General features: G+C 43.8%; 1 protein-coding gene across 2 annotated transcripts in view; it reads left to right on the plus strand.

Annotated features, from left to right (window-relative positions):
• Nucleotides 1-23211, plus strand: part of DENND5A (DENN domain containing 5A) — a 101688-nt gene extending 78477 nt beyond the window's left edge. For both annotated transcript variants that reach the window (XM_015101040.4, XM_060399925.1), the window contains exons 12-23: nt 1834-1986; nt 8622-8706; nt 10265-10349; nt 10823-10951; nt 15809-15930; nt 17085-17230; nt 17787-17905; nt 18273-18454; nt 19061-19143; nt 19605-19728; nt 20346-20514; nt 22186-23211. In XM_015101040.4, the coding sequence (XP_014956526.2) occupies nt 1834-1986; nt 8622-8706; nt 10265-10349; nt 10823-10951; nt 15809-15930; nt 17085-17230; nt 17787-17905; nt 18273-18454; nt 19061-19143; nt 19605-19728; nt 20346-20514; nt 22186-22369 (1581 nt within the window). In that variant the 3' untranslated portion in view covers nt 22370-23211. The remainder of the gene's footprint in view (nt 1-1833; nt 1987-8621; nt 8707-10264; nt 10350-10822; nt 10952-15808; nt 15931-17084; nt 17231-17786; nt 17906-18272; nt 18455-19060; nt 19144-19604; nt 19729-20345; nt 20515-22185) is intronic.
• Nucleotides 23212-23429: the final 218 nt, after the last annotated feature.

Genomic DNA, 23429 nt, shown 5'->3' on the forward strand with positions numbered 1-23429 from the left:
GAATGTGTATTTTCCTTGGCAGCCAAGGTGAGACCAAGGCTTAGCTCTGACCATTCTTCTCTTGATTTTTAAAATATTGTTAATATAATATTGAGATAGTACTAGTGTTAAGGTCCTGTTAACTTGGAATTAGATGTATTTGTTTTACATAAAATGTAACATTGATTGAGAGCAAGCATAGTTTGCCTGATAAAAATTTAATATGTATTCTTTAAAACTGAGAGACAGTGGTAGTTTTTAATTTTAGACATCTTGTGTTACTTAAAATCATTAGTTTTAATGTAGTTAAATTGTCAACAGATTGATTTTACACATATGCAGATATTTTTGCCTCTAATTTACTGATAACGCTGATCTCATGTGTCTACAAACAAAAGAATTCACTGAGTGCCTACTGTGTGTCAGACCAAAGTGTGTTATTCAGTTTGTTTGCTGTTGGCATGTTTTTGCCATTCTACAAGAATAGTAATTTTTTTAAAGGTACTTTATTGAGATGTAATTGATATATAAAAAATGACACACATTTATGTATACGTCTTGATCATTTTTTATTTTTGGAGGTATGGAGAATAATTGCTTTACAATATTGGTTTCTGCCATATAGCAACACATATTGGCCATAGCTATATATATATCCCTATGCATACACTGGTGATACCACTAGCACAATCAGGATGTCTGTCACTTCCAAAGATTTCCTTATATTCTTTTGCAGTTTTTTTTGTGTGTGTGCTTACGCAGCATGAGATTTATCACCTTAACATATTTTAAATTGCACAACGGATCTATTTAGTGTGGATGAATTTCACAGACATAAAGTTGAATGAAAAAGAAAAGAAAATAAACTACATTGTTAATCATTTCCTTGTTTTTCTGTAGTTTTATTGTACAAGTCAGGACAGTGATCACTTCTAGAGTGGGAAGGTGATTGGAGAAGGCACGTAGGGTTCTTCAAAGGTATAGATGGGCATTATTGTTTTTCTTAACCTTAGGTCAAGTTAGTTTAATAGTATATACTCACATAAACACATATATGTGTATGTATATGAGATATATTTCACAATAAAAATGTTAAAAATAGTAGCACTGGAAAAGAAATATGCCAAAGTGTTAAGAGTTGTTGCTTCTGCAAGGTAGAGTATGGGGTGATTTTTTCCTTGCTTAGATTTTTATATGTCACACATTATAACACAATTAAATCTTCCTTAAGAACTTGGATTCAATATTCAAGCAGCTTTAGATTCAAGGACCAGATCTGCTACTACTTAAAATAATATCTTCTTACAGAGCTATTTGGCTTAACTGAGATAATGTTATACTTAGTACAGTGCCTGGCACATAGTAATGAAACCTGCAATTATCATTATACAGCATGGTTTTTGTTTTACAGTGAGCACATGAAAATTTTTTTACCTAAAAGTAAATTACTTCTTAACTTTTTATCCCCTTGGCAGCTACTTCAGATATATTTCTAGGATTAAATGCTTTTAAAGATTTGTTTAAAAGGTCAGTTAGGCAATGAGAATCAGAGAATGTCTGAGATGAGCATGACCACAGGGTTTTATTCAACTCTTTTCATCTCATAAGTAAAAAAACTGAATCCTGAGTGATGAAATCACATGTCCACGGTCAGTGATTTCTGTGTTTTTATCTTCTTTAAAGAAGGCACTTTACTATATAACCTGACCGATACGGTGAAAAGTAAATACACTCTTTACCTGTGGGTCTTCCTCTCAGCCCAACAGATGTACCTGGCAGGTGGGCACAAGCCTGTCTAGTTGAATGGGATCTGGCTAATGTGGGTGTCTAATCTTACCAACTGATTTCTTATAGACCAAGAGGATGCTGGTGGAGAAGATGGGGCGAGAGGCTGTGGAACTAGGACATGGGGAAGTGAATATCACGGGGGTGGAAGAGAACACCTTGATTGCCAGTCTTTGTGACCTACTGGAAAGGATTTGGAGTCATGGGCTACAGGTGAAACAGGTAATGAAGTCTGGCCTCTCCCTTTTGAGCAGACTGTCTTCCTGTTTTTGCATACTAGTTTCCCCACTTTTCCAGCTGGCTGGCTTTGAAGAATGGCACGTGGTGCTTGTGGAGTGAGACTTGGAATTGATTTTTTTTGGTACAGAAAATTGTACACCTAATAAGTGTGAATTTTATGGTAATATGAATTATGTCTCAAAGTTGGTTTGTTTTTTTTTTTCAATTCAAATAGGATCATCCTGTATTTTGGAACTTGTTTTTTCTTGCCTCAGAATGTCTTCTCCATGTTCTTAACTAATTTAGGTGACAGTATAAGAGCTGAGACTATAAATCAGATAGTCCTGGGTTTAACTCCTACTTTCAGTCTGTGAAACTGAGCACGGTACCTAGCTTCTGTAACATTCTCTTTCCTCGTGTCCATGATGGAATTGTAAAAGAACATACCTCCATAGGACTCTTAGGAAGATTTGAAAAGATAATTTGAGTGAAGCACTAAGTTCAGAGCCTGTTATAACTGGGAGGTTCTCTAAAAATGTTTGTGGTTATTCTTCTTCTAAAAGTTCAGTTTTAATGACTGTTTTCACTGTATACATGTGCAGTACTTAAATCAATCCTTTATTATTGGTTATCTAAGTTATTTCTGATTTATCAGTATTAAGAACAGCACTGTGATTATAAGCTTTTAAAAATGTTAGTAATTGTGTATCCCTAAAATGTTGAGAGTTTTGTAGTAGAGCAGCAACACTGCTGCTGCTGCTGCTGCTAAGTCACTTCAGTTGTGTCCGATTCTGTGCGACCCCAGAGACGGCAGCCCACCAGGCTCCCCCGTCCCTGGGATTCTCCAGGCAAGAAGACTGGAGTGGGTTGCCATTTCCTTCTCCAAGGCATGAAAGTGAAAGTGAAGTCGCTCAGTCGTGTCCGACTTTTTGCGACCCCGTGGACTGTAGCCTACCAGGCTCCTCCGCCCATGGGATTTTCCAGGCAAGAGTACTGCAGTGGGTTGCCATTGCCTTCTCCTCAGCAGCAACACTATAGGCATTGAAATCAGAAAGACCTGGTTTTTAATCCTAGCTCCTCTTGATAACTTTAAGTGACGTGCAATTTCTGAGTTTCGTCTTCCTTATCTATACTACAGAGTTAATAAAACCTTGCTTTCAGGGTTGTTATGATAATTATATATGGTTAAAAAAAAAAGTACCTGGCATGTGGTAGGTATGCAACATATAATAACTCTTATTATGCCAGGTTCTATGTGATGGATTTACGTTTCTTTCCTTTTCTCTGTAATAAATTAGTAGACTATATATGATCATTTTATCATTTCTTTTAAGTTTAGTAAGCCTGGATATAGTTGAGCCCTTTCAGTTTTTAAGTAAAATATATGCTCCCCCCGCCTCATCCCCCAAATTTCTTATTCTCCATAAAAGTCTTTAGGGAATTAGTTATTAAAAAATAGTAATACCATATCATCACAGGTGTCTTAAACTTGTCCTCTGAGGCTTTGCAACCATATCCTTTACGAATTCCCACAGCCTGGGGAATTTTGTTTGGAGCCCATTTGCTCCCCCTCTCAGTCTGGATAGATAGAGGTTACTTACTGGTGAGAAACCAGTACAGAATAGTGGGAACTTTTCAACTGAGCTTCCATTTTGTTCTGAGTTCTGATTTCGGAGCTCTAAATGTGAAGCACTGACAGTGTCACAGAGGAATTGAAGATCCGTGCCTTCTGGCAGGGACACATGTTCTGCTGGGATTGAATACCTACAGCTTGTTCTCCTTAGGCCTCCATTTTATTAACCTTCGTTTAGACCACTTTTCTCTCCTGATGAGAAGTTCTTCAGTTATGTTTCAGTCCAGGGATTATAACCTGGCTCCCTGATCCCCTCAATAGTGTACCCAACTGTGACCAAATTCACTCTCAAAGAGTGATCGTCTCAGTCCCCTCTGGGGGCACCTTGTTGAACAACTACTTACCTGCTTAGAAAGTCAAAGAGAACACACACCGCAGTGTTTGCTGCTAGTCTCAGTTTGTTACCAGCTGCCTGCCTGAAAGGCTGCCAACATCAGGTCCTTATAAGAACCTGTGTTAACCTTACCACTCTCTTTGGCTTCTGTTGACATTTTCCAAGGATATGGACTTCCTTTAGTATATTTTTCTGAGGTTTGATTTTTTCATACTGATTTAGTGACTGCTGCCATTTCAGGACTGATCAGTGAAAAGGGGTTGTTTCTCATCTTTCATGCGTGTGACATTCTTGGAGACTCTGGTGCTATATATTGTTTGGCCACATTCCCAAATGGGTAGTTAGGCTATATTGAATCTTGAAGCCCCAGTCAGCCCCTTTGCAATCACTGAGTGCCTGGGTGTCCTGGCACTGTGGCTGGAGTTGCTTTTGCCTTTAGCCCTTTGGCATCATTACATGTGAGGACTCTGGTGACCAGCTGCATTTCTGTGTCACATCCAGACAGTTGTGTTAAAGGAGGCTGCCTCCTGAGTCTGCTTAGATTTAGGGGATACAGTGATGCATAAGGCAGTCTCTGCTTTTTCAGGAGTTAATAGTGGTTTTGGTAAATGGATGGATATATGGGTTTCTAGAAGTTAAATTAACTAAATCAAAGACCATGAATATTTTGAGCTCTCATATTGTCTTTTACTTTATAGTCTTAATAAACCAGTTCGTAACAGTATAAGAATTGTAAGTCTCATTGATTTTGTTGAACATCTGTTTTCTCAAACATTTCGTATTTCAGTGAATTTAAAAAATGGTCTTTTCTAGTTGTGTGTATTTTTAAAAACTGCCATTAAGGTTGTTGGGTTTTAAGTTGGTTAAATCTTGTAGGAAATCCAAACCTACAGAAAGTTCATGTCAACAGCTTGCTGATCTGTAGATGGGGGGTTTTTCCCATTCAAATTCTTGGTTCCATGCCCGCCCCCCCCCCCAATCAGGTCAATTGGTGGATAAAAATAAAACAGATCCTCCATATTCTCATGGGAAAAATCTTGAGACTTAATTCCCCAAATTCATTCCCAAATGTAAAATTTTCTTCAGAAAATACAGCTTCAGAAGCTAAATGCTGTCTTCCAGAAGCTCCATTTGTATAGCATCATTATTAACAGTAATGGTTCTAATATTAGCTGTACTTAAACTTGCATCACAATACTTACTAGTTATATGATCTTTTGCAAGTTACTTAGTTGATTCTCAGTTTGTTCTTTTCTAAAGAAAATGAGGATAAATGTACCTACATTATAGGATTGTTGGAAGCATTAAATAAAATATTGTATTTTAAACTTTTAACATAGTGCTTAGTTCATAGAAAATGTCAAGACATGGTAGTTTCTGTCATTATTACTCTTGTAAAATATAGAACTAAATCACTTGTAAAATGACCATAATAAATCCTACTATTAAAATTATACTACATTTATATTATATCTGCTATGTGAGAATATTTATCATGAATCTGAAGTAAAAGTTTTAATCCTGTAACAAGTTAACATAGAGACAAGGGTCTCTATGTACAGAAGGATGACTAGACTAAGGATACAAAGCAGTTGCTAGGTGGCCAGGTGGGCTCACTTACTTTATAGGCAAATTGCTCCCTTAACATCAGACTTGAAAATGTTATCCAGATTTATGTCTTGGTAAAATGCAAAATGGAAAAGTAGGAAGTCAAGAAACACCTCGAGTAACAGGCAAATTTGGCCTTGGAGTACGGAATGAAGCAGGGCAAAGGCTAACAGAGTTTCACCAAGAGAATGCACTGGTCATAGCAAACACCCTCTTCCAACAACACTAGAGAAGACTACACATGGACATCATCAGATGGTCAACACTGAAATCAAATTGATTATATTCTTGGCAGCCAAAGATGGAGAAGCTCTATACAGTCAGCAAAAACAAGACCAGGATCTGACTGTGGCTCAGATCATGAACTCCTTATTGCCAAATTCCAACTTAAATTGATGAAAGTAGGGAAAACCACTAGACCATTCAGGTATGACTTAAATCCCTTAGGATTATACAGGGAAGTGACAAATAGATTTAAGGGACTAGATCTGATAGAGTGCCTGATGAACTATGGCCAGAGGTTTGTGACATTATACAGGAGAACAGGAATCAAGACCATCCCCAAGAAAAAGAAATGCAAAAAAGCAAAATGGCGGTCTGAGGAGGCCTTAAAAATAGCTGTGGCAAGAAGAGAATTGAAAAGCAATGGAGAAAAGGAAAGATACACCCATTTGAATGCAGAGTTCCAAAGAATAGGAAGGAGAGAGATGAAAGCCTTCCTCAGTGATCAGTGCAAAGAAATAGAGGAAAACAACGGAATGGGAAAGACTAGAGATCTCTTCAAGAAAATTAGAGATACCAGAGGAACATTTTATGCAAAGATGGGCACAATAAAGGGCAGAAATGGTATGGTCCTAACAGAAGCAGAAGATATTAAGAAGAGGTGGCAAGAATATACAGAAGAACTGTACAAAAAGATCTTCATGACCCAGATAATCACGATGGTGTGATCACTTACCTAGAGCCAGACATCCTGTAATGTGAAGTCAGGTGGGCCTTAGGAAGCATCACTACGAACAATATGAAGCTGTGAAAGTGCTGCAGTCAATAAGCCAGCAAATTTGAAAAACCACAGCAGTGTCCACAGGACTTAAAAAGGTCAGTTTTCATTCCAGTCCCCAAAAATGGCAATGCCAAAGAATGCTCAAACTACCATACAATTGCACTCATCTCACAGCCTAGTTACGAAATGCTCAAAATTCTCCAAGCCAGGCTTCAACAATGCGTGAACTATGAACTTCCAGATGTTCAAGCTGGTTTTAGAAAAGGCAGAGGAACCAGAGATCAAATTGCCAACATCTGCTGGATCATCAAAAAAACAAGAGAGTTCCAGAAAAACATCTATTTCTGCTTTATTTGACTATGCCAAAGCTTTCGACCACAAACTGTGGAAAATTCTTCAGGAGATGGGAATACCAGACCATCTGACCTGCCTCTTGAGAAACCTGTATGCAGGTCAGGAAGCAACAGTTAGAACTGGACATGGAACAACAGACTGGTTCCAAATAGGGAAAAGAATACGTCAAGGCTGTATATTGTCACCCTGTTTATTTAACTAATATGCAGAAGTACATCATGAGAAATGCTGGGCTGAATGAAGCACAAGCTGGAATCAAGATTGCCAGGAGAAATATCAATAACCTCAGATATGCAGATGATACCACTCTTACAGCTGAAAGTAAAGAAGAACTAAAGAGCCTCTTGATGGAAGAGAAAGAGGAGAGTGAAAAAGTTGGCTTAAAGCTCAACATTCAGAAAACTAAGATCATAGCATCTGGTCCCATCACTTCATTGCAAATAGATGGAGAAACAGTGGAAACAGTGGCAGACGTTATTTTTTGGGGCTCGAGAATCACTGCAGATGGTGACTGCAGCCATGAAATTAAAAGACACTTACTCCTTGGAAGGAAAGTTATGACCAAACTAGACAGCATGCTAAAAAGCAGAGACACTACTTTGCTAACAAAGGTCCGTCTAGTCAAAGCTTTGGTTTTTCCAGTAGTCATGTATGGATGTGAGAGTTGGACTATAAAGAAAGCTGAGTGCCGAAGAATTGATACTTTTGAACTGTGATGTTGGAGAAGACTCTTGAGAGACCCTCGGACAGCAGGAAGATCAAATCTGTCAATCCTAAAAGAAATCAACCTTGAATATTCATTGGAAGGACTAATGCTGAAGCTGAGGCACCAATACTTTGGCCACCTGATGCAAAGAGCTGACTCATTGGAAAAGACCCTGATGCTGGGAAAGATTGAGGGCAGGAGGAGAGAGGGACAACAGAGGATGAGATGGTTGGATGGCATCACTGACTTGATGGACATTAGTTTGAATAAACTCTGGGAGTTGTTGATAGACAGGCCTGGTGTGCTGCAGTTCATGGGGTCGCAAAGAGTCGGACATGACTGAGTGGCTGAATTGAACTGAAAATGACAAACTACTACATGTCTCCAACAGTTTAAGCTGCAGCTTTTACATTTTCAAGTGCCAAGGTTCTGCTGTGTTGACAGTAGTATATCTTAGATATGTAGTTAAGTACCAGCTGCCTCTTCTGCAGGCTTCTTCAAAATATCTTCCACAGTAAATCCTCATCCTTGTGATGATGTACTCTCCCTAGGCTGCAGAGGGCAGGAATGCTTTTAACTATTTTAGGAAATTTGGGAGCTGTTATAGAACCTTGTAGGCTGGGTATCTGTTCCTCTGCAAAAGCCATCATGCACTACCCAAGCTGACTTTCAACCAATAGACCATTTAGAGATTGATAGGTTATTTGCTTTTTTCTTTCTTATCCACTGGTCCATTCTCAAGCTCTTTTTTTGACCATGTCCTTCTTATTCCCAGTGGGGGACCATTTCTTTTTTCTGTTCCCTTCCATTCTTTGTATTTCTCCTTAATTTTAGGTAGGGGATATATGCATCTGGGCATATATTGAGATAAAAAATAGGACAGATACTTTTTAGCAAAAGCCCACATCTGTATGTTCAAATTATCTCTGACTTTGCTCACTAGATGACTTACCCTTAGAAATCTAAACTGATAGATGTTTCTCCCTTGCATTGGTTCCAGGGGAAATCAGCCTTGTGGTCCCACCTGTTACATTATCAGGAAAACCGGCAGAGAAAACTCACATCAGGAAGCCTCAGTACCTCAGGTAAGATGGTCTTAGCACCATTGGGCAAGCTCCCTCCACTCACTTTCCCATTCCCCACTGAAGTGATCCTCTTTAGCAGACTGTTCCATGTCAATGAAGCCTTCACTCTGTAGTGTTTAAGCCACAGGGCTCTCTGGACCACAGAGCATGCCAAGGCCGTGGGGTTTGCTTTTATTATGTGTTTCTATACACTTTTAATGAGTGAGATAGAAGATTTATATCAGCAAGAGGCCATCCTTAGAATAAATTTGGATTTTAAATGAATTTGGATTGACACTGATGTCCTGTGTTTGGAGCAAGTGTTTTCAGACTCTTTTATTTCTCTGAGATGAGTGTTGAGATGATTTCCCATCAATTAAGAGAGCCTGTTTGTCAGTGTCCTGCCTTGGAACTTCTCAAAGTCCAGGCCTGGTGTGCATGATCCCTTGAAGTTGCTTTCTGTTTCTATTTTTAAAAATATCAAAGTTGGCAAGGACCCCAGAAATCGTCTAGTCCAGATCTCTTATTTTACAAGAGGCAGAAACTGGGATCCAGAGAGGAACTGAATTTACTTAGGATCATACAGTGAATTGATAGAAGAGGCCAGATCAGGAGTCAGGCCTCTCGTCTCCTGGTCTGCTGTTCTTTATAACCTCGTGCAGTGTCTTTTCCAGGACTGTCTCCCTTCTTCCTTTTCTTCTTGGCAGCATCTCCTCTTCATACCATCCCTCATTCTCCTCTCTCTGCCAAGGAGTTTGTTTACTTTTCTTAAATGTTCTTGTCCTAATGGTAAAAATCAGTTTAAGTGAAGGTGAAAAGGTAGTCATCAACTCAGTGTTTATTGTCTTTGCCCTTGAAATAGTTGATCTCAACAAGCAGTCACTGCACGTGGGGAAAATATCAATAGTTTGCAAAAAATCAGATTCAAAAGCTCCCTGAGTAACCTCATAAGGAGTTTTTGAGTCCACTTTCTGGGTATGACAACAAAATCTTCTTAGGAAAGCCATGGAAGTTATTGCCAAGGGATAAAGTGTAGCCATAAAGTCTCAGCAGCTGAATGATGAGGATACTAATTTTAAACATTGGGCCAGACATGGGGATATACAGGAATTGTGTCTTGAAGTCCTGAGCATTCCTTACACATCCCCTTGGTCTTTTTGTAGTCCATTTTGAGGCAGGAGTAGGACATGAGTATAGCTCTGAGCGGAACCACTGCTTCCAAGGATTATGATGAGAACATGTTGGATTAGGAGCCAGAGGATCTGTGTTCCTTCCAGTCCCAACTTTGCTGCTTGCTGACTGGTGGCAAAGCAGCTCACCTCTCTGAATTTTAGTTTTCTCCTCTGTGATACTGTCCATAGCTATCTTATAAGTTGTTGGAGAATTAAGTGATACAGCATGCATAAAAGTATAAAATCTGGTACCTGATAGGTACTTAATGTTCATGAAATGATTGATTAAAGTGTTTTCAAAGTAACCAGCGTTTTTTCTGTAGAAATTTGTGATTTGAGATAAAAAGAGTACTTAGCTATTTCGGTAGTCAGATCTCTTTGGATTTAAGCAACTTTTTTTTTCCTAGGAATATTTCTTGATTCAGAACGGAGGAAGTCTGATGCCAGCTCCGTCATGTCTCCCCTGAGAATCTCCCTCATTCAGGATATGAGGTCAGTCTGGGCTCATTTGTGGTTAGCCACTCAAATTCTGTTTTCAGTTGCTGCTTAGGAGTCCACTTTAAATAGCAGAGTCTCAGTGACCTGGGCTTCTACAGCCTCTCATTTAACCAGGAAGCCTCCTCATTGGTCCTGTGTTTCATGATGCATTTGTAGAGCTGTACAAGCAGTTGTGTTTCCATAGATTTTTAGAGAATTATATCAGGATGTTTCAAGGCATAAGAGCTCTGGGGTTAGCCTTGCTTTTTGAAAGCTGTAGTGTCTTCCTCACCAACTCCCTAAATTATGGTGAGCCTATCCTTCAAAGCTTCATGGAAGCTCAGGATTTTGAGAACAAGAGAGATGGAGTCTCTCAGGACAGGGTGGGACTGCCTCACCAGGCTTCCTTTGGCATTATAGGGGAGGTGTTGGTAGTGAGTTCATTTCCCACCCCACCCTCCACTTCGCTTTCCCCATTTGTCCTTCAGGCACATCCAGAACATTGGAGAAATCAAGACTGATGTGGGAAAAGCCAGAGCGTGGGTGCGTCTGTCCATGGAAAAAAAGTTACTTTCCAGACACCTGAAGCAGCTTCTCTCAGACCATGAGCTCACCAAGTAAGGCCATTCCACTTGGAGTATAACCAGCTCCTGAGAGTGGTGGGAGGGATTGGAAACCCATGGGAAAGGAGAGTATGTGGTGTATCATTAGTGCTGAATTCAGCTAAACTCAAATTGCATGGGAAGGTTTTGCGGCCTTTCTTCTTCTTCTTTATTCCTTTCTGTGTAGAACACTGTTGTGTACTACATTGCAAAATATGTTTTCTGTTTTCCTGTTGTTGAATAACAACTCTTTTGGCAGTGCTCAGCACAGCATGCTTGTTTTAGTAGGAACATTCAGACATAAGCAGTCGACTGGGTGCTCTCTGAACTGAGTTCTGAAGGCCTGGATTCTTCAGACTAAGCCACAACCACTACAGGAAGCCCTGGTCCTCCCTTTTGGCTGTTGGTTCCTTTTATGGGACCTCCTGTGGTCTATTCTGGCTCCTTCAGCCGCTGGTCAGCCAGTGAGCTCTTGTTGAGTTCTACCTTGGGTCAGTTCCCATAAAGAAGATGGGAGGACTTTTCTTGTTTGGCTGATTTTTGTGAGGCAGCATTTCTTCTTCTCCTTCTTTATCTGTAGAAGATAATTCTATTATTATCTGTTATCTATTCTTCCTATCTTCTTAACCTGCATCTCTCACCTCCCCAAATAGCTTTCTTGCAGAGGTAGTGAGAAGAGTGGAATCCTCATTGAGTACCTCAGAGTTTTGGGGGTCCTCCTCTCTTTGTGGCACTCAAATGACCTGCATACTTCCTGGGCATAGGATGTTTTATTGGTCTCTCTCTTGTCTTCAGGGGGAAAGGATTGGAGAATTAAAAAGAAACTTCTAATATGTCTGCTTACTATTTTTGTTCTCTCCTGAGCCTAGGGCTAGCCCAAAGTAGCTAAGTTCTCACTTTTCCTCGCTCCTAGAACTGCTAACCCTACAGTTCTCTTCTCTTGATACTATGTTTGCGTTCATTCTGTACCCAGGTTACTAGAGCAGGAGGGAGAAGGCGGCTGTCCCCCTTCTCTGATTACCATCTCTCAGTCTTCTCCTATATGTAATACTTTTGATTCTTTCATCATCAGCAAATCTATTGGGGATTTTTCTTTTTGTCATTTCCTTGAGCATCTTTTAATGGTATCCTTTATTATGTGACTTGCTTGTTGATAATAAAGCAGAGAAGCAGACCTTGATGATAAAGCAGAGAAGCAGAAATTTTGTGTAAGTGAATTGATTAAAACTGTAGAATCTGTTTCTATTTAAAGTGAAACTGATTTTTTTTAAAGACTTTATTGTATGTTTAAACCACAACAAGAGGCTAGTTTCAAAAGCTTGATAGGTTAGGGAGCTCATTTTGAGACGTTATGAAATAGCAGTTCTTAAAGTGCTTGAATTTGATTCCCTTTAAGGATGAAAAGGTATAGGAATAAAATTTGAAGATTGGGAGACAACTAAAAGAAAACAAATGAACATTTAAGCCTGGAGTTTGGAAGGGAGTCAGTTGTATACCAATGTCTGGAGGCCAGTTGTGTGTCCTAGAAAAATCTGTGGCTGTGTGGGCACTGGGGTCTGATAGGACAGGAGAGATTCCTGTGGGGTGGTGTGGGCATTGTCTGTTAGGAGATGGCTGCAGGTTGGCAGGAGGACAGGGTACACAGGTAGTTGAAAGGGGGCCCAGTCCAGGAACTTTATGATAGAGTCCAGGGCAGTAGATGGGTCTAGGGCCTGTAAACTTAAAGGTTGAGGCAGGAGCAGACAGGGCCCAGACCTTGGTGAGGAGGCTAATTTTTTTTTTTTTTTTTTAAACTGTGGCCCTGTTAGAGGACGACAGCTCAGAATTCATTTACTGTACAGTAACTTTCACATGATATTCTGACCCCTGGGCTACTTCAGTGACTAGAAAATGAGGAGAGTTTTGCTGCCACAGACTGCATTTTGGGTGGGGTATAGGGAGAGAGAAAGAGATACTTCATCAAAACCTACCTACTCCTCCATCCTACTCCTCTCATCTTTCTTGTCAGTTTGCTTACAGCTCCAGCCACTTTAGACCCCTCATACTTCTCAGGATGTGTTAAGCTCTTTCAGGGCCTAGTCACAGGTTTTCTTTGCTGGAGTCTGCCCAGATACCCCAGCGACCTGGTCCATTCCTCCCCAGGCACCCATAGCATTTGTTACAGTACTTGTTCATTCCTTTTTTTTTAAAAAACCACAGGTGGGGTGTGTTATCATTATCGTTATTTGTTTGCCACTTATTAAAATTTGCTTTCTCTGCAGCAAAAGAGACAGAGATGTATAGAACAGACTTATGGACTCTATGGGAGAGGGTGAGAGTGGGATGATTTGGGAGAATGGCATTGAAACATTGAAATGGTATAATATCATATGTGAAATGAATTGCCAGTCCAGGTTCGATGCATGATACAGGATGCTCGGGGCTGGTGCACTGGGATGACCCAGAGGGATGGTATGGGGAAGGAGGTGGGAGGGGGTTCAGGATGGGGAACACATGTACACCTGTGGCAGATTCATGTTGATATATGGCAAAACCAATACAATATTGTAAAGTAATTAGCCTCTAATTAATATAAATAAATTTATATTAAAGTATAAATTAAAAAATAAAAGAGAAACTGATGTTGGGAAAGATGGAAGGTAAAAGGAGAAGGGGTGAGAGAGTCAATTCTTAGGTGGGTTGATAAGTCCAGGGTACTGGAGGAGGAGAAAGGGGTCTGTGGCTCTCAAAGCAGAGATGGGGTCTGAAATTCTCAGGGAGAAGGAAAGGACAAATGTCTTTTTCCTTTTATTTTTCTCTACATTCATTAGTCTTAGTTACATAAAACAGTTTTTCCTTTAAGCCAGGAACTGATGATTACACAACAAACAATTCAGTTTAAACTCTTCCTGGTAGCTTGGACAGTAAAGCGTCTGCCTACAGTGCGGGAGACCCAGGTTTGATCCCTGGGTAGGGAAGATCCCCTGGAGAAGGAAATGGCGACCCACTCCAGTATTCATGCCTGGAAAATCCCATGGACCGAGGAGCCTGGTGGGTTACAGTTCATGGGATCGCAAGAGTCGGACACGACTGAGCGACTTCTCTTCTAAGGTTTATATAACAACAGTGTATCCTGATTGAGGACAGTTTCTCCTTCCTGAAACCTGGCTGATCCTGTTATCTTAAAATATAAATTATGGGAGTAGGTCTAGCAAGATCTTTACAAACTTGAGACATTCTTTTGATTTATAACTAATTTTTAAAAGTATGTAACTTCCTTGCATAGACTAGCGAGGGGGGCTTTCTCTGCCTCCTTCTGATGTCTATGTCAGAAGCTTTCTCTGTCCCGTTTTATACTTTTATAAAACTCTGCTATACAAAAAATAAAATAAAATAAAATTTGCTTTCTTTGGAGGTGGGAACCATACACCTTTCCCTGTATGCATTTTCCCTACTTAGGTTCCTGGTTTTGAGTCCGTGTGACCCCTTGCTTAGCTTTACCTCCCACATACACATTTCAGGGCCTTAGCTGCTATTCCATCTGTCTCCTTATTTATTGCCACTCCCTGGGGTTCACTTTCATGCCACTTTCACCCTTCAGCTGTGCTGAATTTAAATTTCTTGAAGTTGGTCATGTCTTTCCCTTTATCTCTAAGAAAACTATTACTTGTAGGGCAGATTGCAATCTCTTTAGCCTGAATATTTAGGCCTGCCTTCATTTTACGGAGAAGGCAATGGCAACCCACTCCAGTACTATTGCCTGGAAAACCCCATGGACGGAGGAGCCTGGTAGGCTGCAGTCTATGGGGTCACGAAGAGTCAGACACGACTGAGCGACTTCACTTTCACTTTCATTTTACCCTAGCCAGACTTTTCAGTCTCTCGCTAACTGTTTACTTCCCCGAGCCCTCAACTCTGGCTAAACTGGCTTTTATACCCTGTCCTCCTTCTGCAACCCCTGTCTGAATACGTACTGTCCTTCAGGCCCCTTCTCTTCTAGGACCATCAAAGCTTACGGCTCTTTCAGTTTCCAGAGAGAACCTTTTAGAGCCTTTTATTTGGCAACTTGTTATGTTATGTATTGTGGCCGTGAGCAGGTTTATTCATCTAGACCGTATTTGAGGATAGGCTTCCCTCTCTGGCTCCTGGGTTGGTGAATTATCTGTGTGAAGAACTGTATAAACTGTCTAGGTAGAACCTCACAGGTCTGCTGAATCCCACACTTCTCTGGCATGGTGATGGCAGTCTGGGCAGGCAAGACAGGGACCTTGCTTTGTTCTCTGTGTGTTTCTCTGTGCTGTGGTCCTTTGCATTGGGCTTTTTGTGTCCCTGATACTTGGGGAAGATAGGCCCTCTGTGCCTGCATTGTCCAGCAGAGGAGTGAGCAGTTGGATGGATGGGGATGGGAGGAAGTTTGAAAAGAGGGTAAGAACATTCTCTGTACAGCTTTTCCTTACCTGTGACCTGGAACATTCCATTCCTTGCCTCTGACATGTTCAGAGCAGTGTTCTGACCTCTGGGTTTCAGGTCTGCCGAGGGTCTGAGACTAGCTCTGGTAGGAATGCTAACCACTACCTCTTGCCATTGCTACTTGCATGCCACACACTGGGATGATGCCCTGTAGAAGCCTTCAGGTTAGCAAAAGAGGTCCCACAATCTCTGACACTTTACAGTAACGTCAGCTCTTGGACACGAGTAGAGCTTGGCTTTTGTTGTTCCTCTATAGGTTAAGCTACTTTCGTGTTACCCCTCAGATGGAGTTGCTGGCTTTGTTCCTTTTTGAGGCTTGCCCTCATGTTCTTTCCTTAGCCATCTCCCTCAGGAACTGAATACTTCTAGCCTCTTTCCCCTACTTTTGGCTGAGAGACTGATGTGTTACCTCCTCTCCGACAGAAAACTCTACAAGCGCTACGCCTTCCTGCGCTGTGACGACGAGAAGGAGCAGTTCCTCTATCACCTCCTCTCTTTCAATGCCGTCGATTACTTCTGCTTCACCAATGTCTTCACTACTATCCGTGAGTGGCCCTGTGCTCCCCCAGCCTTCCCATTGCCAGTCTTCATGAACCTGTCAGAGGCTAACTTACTGTCCCCTTTTTAAATAAAGGAGATGATCACTTGTCCTTTCTTCTGTGGGGAGAGAGGTCTTTACTAGCCCTCCTTGGAGGTTGTTTTTTCTCTCAAGTTTCTTCTTCTTGTTTTGAAATAGGATGCTCATACTTTTGGCCATTGTGTTATCACGGTGGTTGGGCACAGCTCTGGGGGCTTAAGATGGAGTGGGTTGGGGATGGTGAAGTTCACTGCCTGCTCTGCACACCTGTAAAGAAATCTCCGTTTTGTTTTGGGTTGAGAAAGTCATTCAATATCAGAGAAAGTTTCAGACTGGTCCTCAGGGAAAAGTAGCTCCTGAAGTAGCAGGAAGAACTCCAGATAGCTGTGGAAGGTTTGGGTCTGGACCCTGTTCTGCCCTAACTCACTATGGATCTGTGAGCAGTGTCTGCCCCTGCAATGGGCCTCCATCTCCCTATTTGCAGAGTGAGGAAAAGGGTTTGAAATGGTCTCAGAAAGGCCCAGGATGCTCTGTTAGGTAAACAGTTGCTGCAGTCCATAAGGTTGCAAAGAACTGGACATGACTGAGGAGCTAAACTGAAGTGAGTCTGAATTTGCCCATGGCTAGTTGTTTGGCTAGTGACTCAGCATTGTGGACTCTTGTTTTCATATGACACTCATTCTCCTCCCCAGAGTGGAAGCAGCGCTGGACTGGATTGTAGGAGGTCTGAGGGAAACTGTTTCCCTCTCGGGGGCTTAGGAAAGGATTGTGATGCCTGCCTGGCTTCCTTGGAGATTGTTACTAGAGTCCTTGAGATGACAGATAGAAAAGTGCTCTGAAAAGCCATTCAGTAGTGTTGAGTTGGCGGTCATGTTTAAGGGACAGTTTTTCTTAGCTCTGAGCTCACAGATGGGCGTGGGTGTGGACATTTGGGTGATAACCCTGGGAGGAGTGAGACTGAGAAGATTGGCTAGTGCTCTAAACTGGCCTCAGGCCCTGCTGCTCCAGGCTCTGCACCAGGAGCTGCAGACAACGCCAGCACACCTGGGGCAGGCCAGGGCCTTCTCAGGTAAGGGAGGGATTCCTGATCTCCTCCAATGCCTTATGCCTTCCCCTAAACAGTGATTCCTTACCACATCCTGATCGTACCGAGCAAGAAGCTGGGGGGCTCTATGTTCACCGCCAACCCATGGATCTGCATCTCAGGAGAACTGGGTGAGACACAGATCCTGCAGATTCCCAGGAACCTGTTAGAGATGACCTTCGAGGTATGTGTTACCCAGGGACCACATCCCCAGGCTCTGGGCGTCTGAGTTTCAGCTGCTACTTTGGCACCTTCCTCTGGAGTTCTATAGAGGCCTTGCTCTATACAGTATTATGTTTCAGCACAGCTGACCTGTCCCAGGATGACCAGAGGCCAGAGCCAAGGGTTGACCTGAGGAGAGGGAGCCTGTCCTGTGTAAATGGTCTCTGGCTGGAAGGTACCCATCGGGACTTGCATACCTCCCTGTCCATGGCGTGTTGAGGAATTCTCAAGAGTTCTTTCAGCTGCTGAACCCAAGGATTCACAGAAACCTCAGACTGCTCTGCCATTTCCAGAGCTTTCTGTTCCCAGGCCCTAGGTCTTCCTCTAGGTTGCAGTATCTTTCTTTCACAGCATCGTTCCTCATGAGATAGTGCTGTACTGCCAGCTTTGGTGGCAGGTGGAGCTATGAGCTCTGCAGCTTGCAGGCAGCTAGTAAGATCTCTGCCTCTGAGCAGTGTGGCACTTTTCTCCTATTTTCTGGACCTTCCTATCATCTCTGTTTCCCTGTTCTCTTACAGTGCCAGAACTTGGGGAAACTCACTACTGTGCAGATAGGCCATGATAACTCTGGACTCTATGCCAAATGGTTGGTGGAGTATGTGATGGTTAGGAATGAGATCACCGGACATACCTACAAGTAAGTGTTCTTCAGCTCTGCCCTGAGACAGTGGGGCCTGGTGTACTACCAGGGGCTGTGTTTGATGCTTGGGTATGTGGGCTTCTCAGGGAGACCTTTTAGGTGTGATAGGCTGAGGCTTCTTGTTGGAAGAGACAAAAAAGGGTTTTCCAAGTGGAAGTGTCTGTTACCACTGTTCAGGCCACCCATCACTCAGGTGGCTTCCCTGATGCTTCACAATGGGATGGGGAGCAGGGCCACGAGGGGTCCCAGGCCAGTTTCAGAGCCTGTCACCAGGGATCGGCTTTGTTGATGGCCTTTGTGGATCAGCAAAGGGAAAGACAGTGAAGGAGCTGACAGCTCTGACAGGCTATTGCCTGAACCTCAGGTTTCCATGTGGCCGCTGGTTGGGGAAGGGCATGGATGACGGGAGCCTGGAGCGGGTTCTGGTCGGGGAGCTGCTCACATCCCAGCCTGAGGTGGATGAGAGGCCGTGCCGGACCCCGCCCCTGCAGCAGTCTCCCAGCGTCATCCGGAGGCTCGTTACCATCTCACCCAACAACAGACCCAGTAAGTGGAAGGTGGGGCTGGGCCCTCACACTGCCCAGCCTAGAGAGTGGGCAGATTTCTGGGAGCCCTGATGAGGGAGCCCAGATCCGTGCCTGCACAGCTGCTTCAGGAACTACCTCTGCAAAGCAGCATCAGGCGTTGCCACCCTCCTCTCATGAAGCAGTGCAGGGATTTGGCACTCCCGTTAGAGGACTGGGAGGAGAGGGGAGAGCTCCTGGAGCCAGGCCCGATCCTCTGTGGTATTTGTATGTGACCCTATGGAGGAGAGGGGTCTATTTTCTGGCCTTGCCTGTTTTCACTATCAAGTTCCTGGCTTCACTGTCAAGGCTTGGCACTCTTTTGGTTGCCAGAATTCCAGGGCAAATAATAAATTTTCCGAGCATCTGTTAGAGACTAGACTCCAAGGTATTAGATGTTGCTTTTTGTCCTAAGATTTTAGGAAGAGCTAGCTCCACAAAGTTGGGTGAGCCAAGAGCAACTCAACTCTTCCCAGGGTCCAGGCTGCCCCACCTCTCCTGTGGGCCTTCCCTATGTCCTGAGTCTTTTGCTCTGTCAACCAAGCACTATTAACTTCTGAGATTGGATATCTGCTTGATTTTTAATCAGAGCTGAACACTGGGCAGATCCAAGAGTCCATCGGTGAGGCAGTCAATGGCATCGTGAAGCATTTCCATAAGCCTGAGAAAGAGGTGAGCCTCCCTACCCTCCAGTCCAGGGCCTTATATTGAATAAGAGAGAATAACTTTGTTCCAGGCTCAAAGATGTGCCTCAGTTAGTTTGAGATTCAGCATATTCCTTCCTCCGGGGACCTGTGCCTAGGGTTACCCTGTTTTCCTTATATTTTGACAACACAGGAGAGTCCAGTGAGCTGTGTGTATTTCTCTTGTCTTATGAATCTGTCTGCGTCTCCTTAATAGTGGCCACATTGGCTTTGTCTCCTACTGGGGACCCAGAACTATCATCTGTTCACTCAACAGCTTTTCACTGAGACTGGCTCTGAGTTGGGCCCTTCCAGGTGCTGGGAGACTAGACAAGGTCCCTGCCTGAGTGTTGCTGCCGTCCCAGGTTTGGGTGGTGGGCTTGGGGTGTAGTGGTTGCAGGGCATCTTGATCAAGGCTAGCCTGGCACTCTCCCCTGTTTCCTTATATAGCGAGGTAGTCTGACGCTGTTGCTTTGTGGAGAATGCGGCCTTGTCTCGGCCCTGGAACAGGCCTTCCAACATGGATTTAAGTCACCACGGCTCTTCAAAAATGTCTTCATTTGGGATTTTTTGGGTGAGTTGGGCTAGGACTTGAGGGTGGGAAAAGCATGCAGACATGAGGGGATCATCAGTCTAATGTGTGGGTGCTGACCACCAGCGTCTGAGATACAGAAGCCAAATCAAGTGAGTCTCAGGTTAGATCTGTTGTTTGGTGGCCCTGGCTTTTCTTGAAGGTAATGAGACGACACCCCTACCCCAACCCTACCCCACCATTCACCCCTCATCTCCTGTGAACTGGATTGGAAAGACTCTTTCCAGGCATCTGTTATATATAATACGGGCTTAGTCATGAGCCCTCACACTTCCTGCTTGTAGGTCCAAGAGGCCAGTTGATAGCACCGGAGTCCAAGCCCTTTATTAGACCCCCACCTGGAGAAATAGATGCAAGAAGCTTCTTCCTCAGGAGTTTTGTTGAGAAAGGACCATCTTTATATCAAGGGTCACATTAAGGAATTTAGAACACAGAGCTAGGGAACAGAAGAATCATTTTGAACTGTGACCAGGGACATCAGAACACCCTTGTTCTCACTGAGTTACCTGCATTGACCTGGAGGGCCCTGAGGTAGGACAGTCAGGGATAGGTTCGTTTTGAAAGTCTCTGTCACTGGCAAGCTTTTCTCCTCTTCACAGAAAAAGCACAAACCTATTATGAGACTTTGGAGCAGAACGAACTTGTCCCTGAGGAGAACTGGCATACGAGGGCCCGGAACTTCTGCCGATTTGTCACAGCAATCAACAATAATCCCCGGAACATTGGCAAGGATGGCAAGTTTCAGATGCTGGTGTGCTTGGGAGCCAGGTACTGCAGCCCCGTGGCCCGGCGTGCAGGCAGCCAGCCTTGCAGGTGGTGCTGGAGGTGCTGGGGGTGCTGGGGGTGGGGAGTATCGTGTGACCACATGCCCTTGGGTGGGTAAGGCCTTGTGAGCTTGGTGGACGCCCTTAATTTCCTTCATGTACCATGTGTGTGGGGGGGTGTGGGGATGAGAACGTGTGTCTAGTTGGGGAGGAAGGGCTGCATTTTGATGGGAAGGAATAGAACTGCCCCCCTGGTAAAATCTGAAGCAGAGTATATGTATCTAGTCACTCCTTCAACAAACATTTGAATGTGCTAGGTCTCATGGAAGGTGTGGGAATAAAGCTGAATAAAAACATGGTTCCTACCATTTAGAAGTTCACTTGTCCTAATTAAGTACAGTACAAAGCAGAAGTTTGGGAGAGTTTGATAAAGTACTCATTGATAAGGTTTGCTGAAAACGCAGAGGAGAAAGACCAGAGGAGGCTTTGAGGAAGAGGTGGCATTTGAGGTGAGCCTTAACAAAGGGATAGACGTCAGGAGGGGGCTTGAAGCAGACGAAACTAGCAGAGAGGCCCTAAACGAAGCAGAGGATGTGGGGTTAGGAATTAGCAGGCAGAAGGTGGGATGGGCGGTAGTAGGATGGGGGCCTTGAGGAGCTGGGACAGAGTTGATTAATCAGCGGACTGAAATGACAGTCATTTGATATCAGGAATGGCACACATCAGAGTGGACAAGATTGTTAGGGGTTATTCCAGGGGTCAGGTGAGAGCACAAAGACCAGATAAACAGGGCGGTTTATTTAGGCCGTGGAAGGGAGGAGTTGGCGTAGTGGTTAAAGACAGACTCTGGAACCAGAGTCGCCAGGTTCGCATCGCAGATCAGCTGCTTTCTGGCGGTGTGCTCTTGAATAAATGCTTGTCTCCATCAACCAGTAGATGTTTCTCCATCTCTACTGTGGGGATAATAATAGCACTGATAGCAGCTCCCTCGCATCATAGGGTTGTCGTGAAGGTTGTCTCTTATAAAGGGGCCTGGCACCTGCTAAGTGCTATTTGTGTGTCAGTTTGTTGTGTAATTTTTGGTGGTGGTGGCTGTGGAGAGGAGTGAGGTTCTAGGAGATGGAGGATGTGATGCAGAGGAGATGTAGTGTCTGGTTGACGGTGTGTCTGGAGGGAAGAGGGGGCAGCAGGGGAGGAGGAGCAGGCCTTGTGCGGGGGTCTGTTTGGATCAGCATTCCTGGGACTGGGTAGCCCCCAAGCAGATTCTGACTGTGCTCATGCTCAGTCGTGTCTGACTCTTTGTGACCCTATGGACTAGCTGGTCAGGCTCCTCTGTCCATGGAATTTCCCAGGCAAGAATGCTAGAATGGGTAGCCATTCCCTTCTCCAGGGATCTTCTGACCTTGGAATTGAACCCAAGTCTCCTGCATTGGCAGGCGGGTTCTTTACTACTGAACCACTTGGGAAGCCAGGTACCTCCCAGTAGGAGCCTTTTAAAGCCTTATAAGGCATCTTTACCAGGTGCTCTTAGGGGAGGGGGAAGGGGACGGTGGGGAGAGACCTGCCTCTTCTGCTTCACACTTGGTTCAGGAGGTGATGGGGCAGGTTCCCCCTTGGGCTTTCAATAACTTTCTCCTGTCCTTCTGACCCATCGGAACGGATCCTTCCCTGCCAGAGACCACCTCCTGCACCACTGGATCGCCCTGCTGGCCGACTGCCCCATCACTGCACACATGTATGAGGATGTGGCGCTGATCAAAGACCACACACTTGTCAATTCCTTGATCCGCGTGCTGCAGACGCTGCAGGAGTTCAACATCACACTGGAGACGTCTCTGGTCAAGGGCATCGATATCTGACCTCCCAGCACCAGCCAGCAGCGGGACCCAGAGACTCGCCTGCAACTTCGCCCCTTCTTTCCAGAGGGACCTAAGCGAGTTGTGCAGGAGATGAGACGAGATGTACACTCACTGTAAAAAGAAAAGTAGAGGATTTTTGGAATAAATAATCTATTTTAGAGTTTATTTGCTGATTTGCTTTTTACACACTTTCATGTGAAAGAGTGATAGGGAGAGGGAGGTGAGGTTTGGTGCCGCTTATTTTGAAGCTGGCGCCCTCCCTCGCCGTGGCCACGCTGGAGCCTGCGGCCTCCCTGGACTGAGCCTGCGGCACCGCGGGGCAGTTCTGCCTCCTCGCCCTGCCGCGTTAATGAGGCCATTCCACATCGTTTTTAAACTAATGTTTTCTATATTAACATTATTATAGATATTTGGCTTTCACGGGCCACACAGGTGTGCTGAGCAGGAATCCCCACACTCCAATCAAAGGGATTTTTAGTAGTGCCTCTGTAAGCACTGATGAGTCAGCCCTACGTCTTTTCTGTTTTGTCAGTATTATTTGGGAAGGTGACATGCTGGGATATATCATCGTGCGGAGAATCACGTTTCCTCTTGGCACACAGTTGCACAGAAGTAAATATAAGCATGTTTTAACAGGTTTTCCTTTTTTTTTTTTTAATGTATTATTTATTTAACCCTCCATTGTATGTTTTAAGTCTTTTTCTTTTATTTTTTCTATTTTTTTTAAGGAAAGAAAAAGCTGTCCCAGTCTAACTGGCTGTTATTACTGTTAAATTTATGTTGTTTTGCAACTTACAAACCAGCTGCAGTATGGCCCACTTAATAAAACACCTGAAACAAAACTGTGTGGGCCCCTGACTTTGGCATGGGGGCTGTGTGGAGTGGTGGTGGAGAGCACAGCTTGATCTGAGAGGAAGGGGCTGTACCACTGCCTGCCTCAGCAGGCCTGCCCAGAGGGATGAGGGGCTTTGGGTCCTGGATCCTATCCACTGTGGTGCCAGGAGCTTCCATGGCTGTTTGAGAGGAATGCAGATAAGGGTTATTTTCCCACCTTCCAGAG

The sequence above is a fragment of the Ovis aries genome, chromosome 15, assembly GCF_016772045.2.
Source record: "Ovis aries strain OAR_USU_Benz2616 breed Rambouillet chromosome 15, ARS-UI_Ramb_v3.0, whole genome shotgun sequence".
Lineage (NCBI taxonomy): Eukaryota > Metazoa > Chordata > Mammalia > Artiodactyla > Bovidae > Ovis > Ovis aries.